Here is a 6,766-nt window from a genome sequence, read left to right as displayed (position 1 = left end):
TACAATATACACACACACACACACACACTTATATATATATATATATATGAATACCAAATCAGTCTTGAGATCACCCTAAGTTCATTGTTCAGTCCAATGAAATCATTGATAATTATAGCGATGACTACATCATATAATCACATAGCATCTTCCATAATCACATCTATCAATTGATTTAATAACATGAACTCAATGTGGTAGTGTAGCAAGAATCAATAGCACTCAGATATGAGTCAACTTATGCTATCTTCTCTTGTCAGTCATTAATTTCCCTTCTATATGTAGTTCACCTACATTAGGGAAATTCTTTATGGCTCAAATAGAAACATGTATGTCTCAATTATAAACTTAATATCTCGAGATAAACTTTGCATGTGTGCCACAAGACATATTAACAAGACTTTATATTAACAAATGCCACAAGTCTTTGCTTAAGATTGACACAAATCTTAAGGCTTTACATATATAGTGACATATTATATATCATGTACATATCTCACAATAAAGAGATTCATGGCTTTTATGTCTGTATAATCCTGATGATCATAAAGATAATTCAAATACATTAAAATATGTCAAAAACTCCATTAACCAAATATATCAAAAGATTTCACTAACTCCATGTTAGATATGTGTTTTTCAAAAACACTTGGGGAAAGACCTTTGGTTAAAGGATCAGCCATCATGTCTGCAGTTCCAATACGATCTATTGCAATGTCACCCTTTTTCACAAGTTCTTTAACTGTCAAATACTTAACTTCCATATGCTTAGACCCTGTGATGCTTTTATTATTCTTAAAGAACAACACAGCTGAAATATTATCACAATAAAGCTGTATGGGTCTATTCACTGAATCGACTATGAACATTTGCGCAATTAAATTTCTCAACCAAACAGCTTGTGTGGCTGCACCAAAACATGCGACAAACTCTGCTTGCATTGTAGATGAAGTCACCAATGTTTGTTTCGAACTTTTCCAAGATATAACACCACAAGCTAATGTAAAGATATAACCTGATGTAGATTTTCTGTCATCTGCACAACTGGCAAAATCAGAATCTGTATATCCTATCAGCTCAAGGTTTTCAACCCTCTTATAGGTTAACATGTAATCTTTGGTCCCTTTGAGATACCTCAAAATGTTCTTAACTGCAGTCCAATGATCTTTACCAGGGTTAGATAAATATCTCCCTAGTAGACCTACTACAAAATCAATGTCAGGCCTAGTGCAGACCTGTGCATACATCAGGCTCCCTATTGCACTAGCATATGGTACTGACTTCATGGATTCTTTCTCAATTTCATTACTGGGACATTACACCATGCTTAATTTATCACCTTTGGTGATTGGTGCATTCCAAGGTTTGCAATCTTGCATATTGAATCTCTTCAATATATGCTCTATGTATGCTTTTTGAGAAAGACCCAATAAGTTTCGAGACCTATCCTAATCGACTTCTATACTAAGGACCAAAGATGCTTCTCCAAGATCTTTCATATCAAAATGCCTTGATAACAATTGCTTAGTGTCATGTAACAGACCTAAGCAATTACTTGCAAGCAAAATATCATCTACATAAAGAATGAGGAAGATATATTTGCTCCCACTAACCTTCAGATATATGCATCTATCAACCTTGTTTTCCACAAAACCAAAGGATGAGATTACATCGTTAAACTTTAAGTACCATTGACAAGATGCTTGTTTGAGCCCATAAATAGACCTTTTGAGTTTACAAACAAGATGTTTAGAAACATCTTCCTTGAATCCCTCAGGTTGTATCATATAGACATCTTCATTCAATTCTCCATTTAGGAATGCAGTTCTAACATCCATCTGGTGTAGCTCCAAGTTATAATGAGCTACTAGTGCCACAATCACTCTAAAAGCATCTTTGGAAGGTACAGGCAAGAAAGTCTCACCATAATCAATGCCTTCTCTTTGTGTGAATCCTTTGGCAACTAGTCTTGCTTTAAACCTCTCAATATTCCCTTTGGAGTCTATTTTGTCTTATAAACCCATTTACATCCAATGAGCTTACAACCTGGTGGTAATTCAACAAGCTCCCATACATTATTATGTCTCATAGATTGCATCTCATCTCTCATTGCTTCCCACCATAATTCAGATTGAGGAACAGAAACAGCTTCACTAAAAGAATTTGGATCCACTACATGACCAATGTCATAATCACTCTCTCCTAAATTGGAGATATAATCTGGATGAATAGCAAGTCTTCTTTCCCTTGTAGACCTTCTAAGTGGAACCTGTACAGCTGTATTTTGAGTCTCAAAAACCTCATGATGTAGTGGACTTAATGGTTCTGTAGGTCTTTGTTCCATTGTGGGAACAAGTACAGCTGTAGGAAACATTATTTCTTCTTGAGTTGGTGCAGGAATACAAATTGTTCTAACTTGTACATCCTGATTAATAACTTGAGAGCAATTACTATCATCAACCACATCCAATTCTATAAATTTAGCTGTTTGTGATTCAACAATTCTTTAACCTCCTTCTTTACAGTAAAATCTATAACCTTTTGAATGGTTTGGATAACCAATAAAATAACAACGAGTAGATCTAGGATGCATCTTATTCTCAATAGGATTATAGAAATGTACTACTGATGGACATCCCCAAACTCGGAGGTGATTTAAGTTAGGTTTTCTACCTGTCCACAATTCAAAAGGTGTTTTAAGCACATATTTGATTGGGACTCTATTCAAGATATATAAGGTTGTTCTAATAGCTTCGCCCCAAAGAAAATCTGGAAGATTGGTCCTACTATGCATGCTCCTCATCATGTCCTTAAGTGTGCGATTTCGCCTTTCGGCTACACCATTTTGTTCAGGACTACCTGGCATGGTATATTGAGCTATTATGCCACAATCTTCTTCATTTGTCCACTAACTCCATGCTTGCCATAATACTCGCCTCCACGGTCAGATCTAACAATCTTGATGACTTTTCCTAATTGGTTTTCAACTTCAGTCTTAAAAATCTTGAGCTTTTCAAGAGCTTCAGACTTTTCCTTAATTAAAAACAAGTATCCATATCGAGAAAAGTCATCAATGAATGTAATAAAAAATTTATTATTACAAATTGTGGGTGAATATGGACCACTAATGTCAGTGTGGATAATTTCCAAAAGATCTAAACTGCGAGTTGATACCTTTTTCTTGATTTTAGCTAGTTTAGCCCTACAACAGTCAACACATGGCTCCAGTTCACTGAAGTCAAGAGTAGGAAAAATGTTATCCTTTATCAGTCTTTCTACTCTTTCACTAGAGATATGGCCAAGTCGCTTATGCCATAATATGGAAGACTTTTCCTTAGGCAGGGGCCTTTTGGCAACAACCTTTTCAACATTATATGAGATGGAATAGATTTCAATAGGAGATAAACAGAATTTATATAAACCATATGACAAAATTCCATGGCCTATAACTTTTGAGTCTAAAGATAATTTCATAGAACCATTCATAAACTCAAAAGCAAAACCTTCTTTGTCCAACAGTGAGACAGAAATCAGATTCCGTCTAAAACACGATACATAAAAAGTATTTCTTAACGTAAGTTTACAGCCTGAGTTTAAATTTAAACAAACAACTCATACAAATTCTACATCTACCACTGCATTGTTGCCAACCGTGAGTTTAGACTCTTCTTTATTTGGCTTCCTCTTGTTTATGAATCCCTGCAATGTGAAAGCAACATGATTAGTTGTTTCACTATCTAGCCACCAAGAACTTGATGGGGCTATAGATAACTTGGATTCACATACAAGAGCCAAAGAGTTACCTTTAATCTCACGTTTTTCTAGCCAAATTTTGTATTTGGTACACTCGGGTTTCTTATGTCCTTTCTTCTTACAAAAGAAACATCTGATCTCTTTCTTTATAATAGCCACAGGACCTCCCACATTGCTAGACTGACCAGTGTTATGAACATTTTTAGGAGCATTGAACTTAGGCTTGCTTCCTTTCTTCTTATTAGAAGGTTTAGTTACAAAAAGAGCAGTTTGGGAGTTGGCATTTTTCAATTTTTCTTCCTCAGCAACACAAATGGTAATAAGGTCATTGATTTTCCAGGTTTCATCTTAAGAATTATAGGTAGTTACAATCAATCCAAACTCAGAAGGAAGAGTATTCAAGGCTTGATGAACAACACAAGCATCAGGGATGTTTATGTTTAAAGCTTTCAGTTTGGTTTGATAGTGGACCATCTTTATGATATATTCCCTAACACCTCCAGTTCCATCATACTTCATGGAATAAAGTCCTTTCAGAAGAGTACCTATTTCAGCATTGGTTGAAACTTTATACCTTTGCGCCACTGCAGTCAAGAATTCTTTCGCTATGGTAGTTTCTGGTAAACCGCTCAACAAATGCTCTAGTATTGCTCTTTTCATAATCAAATAACACATGCAGTTAGACTTCATCCAAGCTGCATAAGCATGCTTTTCTATATCATTACTAGCTGCAGTGAGCTCAGTAGGCTTAGGTGTAATCATTGCTAGATCCACATCAGCCATCTCCATCGCAAATTCCACGTCTTGCTTCCATTTCTTAAAATTGGTGCCAGTCAGAACCTCTATAGTGACCATGTTATTATTGACAGAAAAAGTGACTGAAAAATATCAAATAATGCACTTTGATCAGTATATAGCAGAGTAACTTATTACTCAAAATGAGTACCTTAAGCAAGAATTCAAACACATCATTATATAAACACCTTTGGGTTGAATATATAACATGCAGATAAGAATTCTTCACATAAAAGCAGTTCTTAAATTTATTACAATCTTTGTAAATCTACCACCTTTGGGAGAATAGACCACTTGGATTGATCAATTTAGAAACATATGTTTTATGTGTTGCTTTCAATCTCAACATGTAATTAACACCTTTGGGCAGAATAACTACATATTAAATTTGAAAACTTCCTTAAAAACATGTGAAAGCTGAACTTCATAAATTCGACGTATTGATCACTTTGGTAATACAACACAACCAAATGTATAAGGTTCTTTCACATCAGAATAAACTTTATGTTGCACTCAAAACAAATGTAACCTTTATAGTGTATCAAAACCTTATGGACATGGGGCTAACCATCCTTTGATTACACGTAATTGTGACATAAACTTTATGAGATGAAAAGGCAAAGGTATCTCAAATAATGTCACTCAAGTTATGCTAAATAAGCATTACTTTAACTTTATTAGATTTGGGTTTTGAACTAAGCTAAAAGGAAAAGATCTAACCAAAAGTTCAATAACCCAAAACTCAGAATTATAAATTTTCCCAAGTTCATTATCTTCAACTAAAAATCTGATTTCAGTTCAAGAACAAAATAACAAGTAGACTATTATGACCCAATCAATGAAAAGCTCCATGACAAAATTATCTGGGCTCTAAGATCATGTATAAAATCTATGATACCATATGTTAGATTTACCACCTTTCTTTCAAGATCTCATACATGAAAACATAGAGCACACAAGAGCAGGATTATATACAACCTGATTTTAGATCCATATTAGAATAGCAGCAGAAACTTTGTGGTGTCGGTTGCACCAGGAATTTCCCCTTCTTGTCCTTTAGTGCCTTTCCCAATGGGTGAGAAAACTTCAGCCTGGGCGGCTGTAAGAAAACTCATTCACAGGACTGAAAAGGAGACCTAGCCTTACCTTTATATAGCAGTCCATTAGGTTTCCCCATCACTTGCCTAATGGGCTGCTATGGCCTACACTAATTATATACCCACATTCATATACTTAGAGTGTTGGCCCATCAACAAATAATAGGCTCCCCATATATCTCAATATCAGACTGATTATCTTAATTCAATTGAAATGAGATAAATGCTCAACAATTAATGTAAGCCCACAATTAGAAAACATTCCAACACAAGCATCACAACAAACACCTGTGATCATGACGAATACCTTCAAAGTACATCATATCAGGGCTGAGAATCTTCCAAGTTTCTTCACAGCAAAGCAGGAAACCCTTAGGTATTGTGCTTCTTCTTAAGTCCTCTTCTCAATCTTTTTCATGTTTTGCAAAACCTTCGGGCAATGCTTCTTTTTTCCCACAAATAATTTAATTTATTCTGAATTTATCCATTGATGACATAACACTTTTCTTTGTTCTGTATCTGGGGATAAGTTGGGTTGTTCTTGGCATTTTTTCTTTACCTCTACTTTTTTGCAATGCCAGAGGATAGTTAACCTCGACCATAAATCCTATGAGTGAATGCAAATTAAAGTGCAGAATTAATACTTATACATAAACGCTTTGGGATAAGTAAGTGCTCCAATATGCATATCAAAGTTCTCTAGTTACAAAGGCTCTTATAATAGTTGCAACAAAAAAAAATTCTTAATTATTGTAGTGTTTGGTCATCACAAAGAATGGGTTATCTTTTAAATACAAATACACATGTCTTATGACTATTGGAATTTTAAAATATACATATGTTTTATTCCTTTGTGTGTGTGTGTGTGTGTGTGTGTTTGTGGCGCCGAAACCCAAAGTGATGAATCTCTATATTTGCCTACCCAGGAACCATAACCATTCTTTTAGCAAATATAGTTTTTGTAATTAAACTATCAAGTAGTTGATGGGTTTCATACATACATATAATCCTTTGTGTATGCTTAATGGGATATGCTGGTAACCAAGATAGTGGGAAAAGTAATCAGGATACTGCTAAGTAGGTGTATCATGGATCACGTGCATATTCTATTGAATTTGATT

The 6,766-nt window shown here is 34.8% G+C and overlaps 1 protein-coding gene across 1 annotated transcript; it reads right to left on the bottom strand.

Moving 5' to 3' along the window:
• Window positions 1-587: 587 nt before the first annotated feature.
• Window positions 588-1,286, bottom strand: LOC120272338 (secreted RxLR effector protein 161-like). Its single transcript, XM_039279158.1, has one exon. It carries the CDS (start codon window positions 1,284-1,286, stop codon window positions 588-590), a length of 699 nt encoding a protein of 232 aa, XP_039135092.1.
• Between the last annotated feature and the right edge of the window lie 5,480 nt (window positions 1,287-6,766).

The sequence above is a fragment of the Dioscorea cayenensis genome, chromosome 2 (assembly GCF_009730915.1).
Source record: "Dioscorea cayenensis subsp. rotundata cultivar TDr96_F1 chromosome 2, TDr96_F1_v2_PseudoChromosome.rev07_lg8_w22 25.fasta, whole genome shotgun sequence".
NCBI classification, from domain to species: Eukaryota; Viridiplantae; Streptophyta; class Magnoliopsida; order Dioscoreales; family Dioscoreaceae; genus Dioscorea; species Dioscorea cayenensis.
Note: the sequence above shows the minus strand (reverse complement) of the source record. Positions and strands in the feature narration are given on the sequence as shown.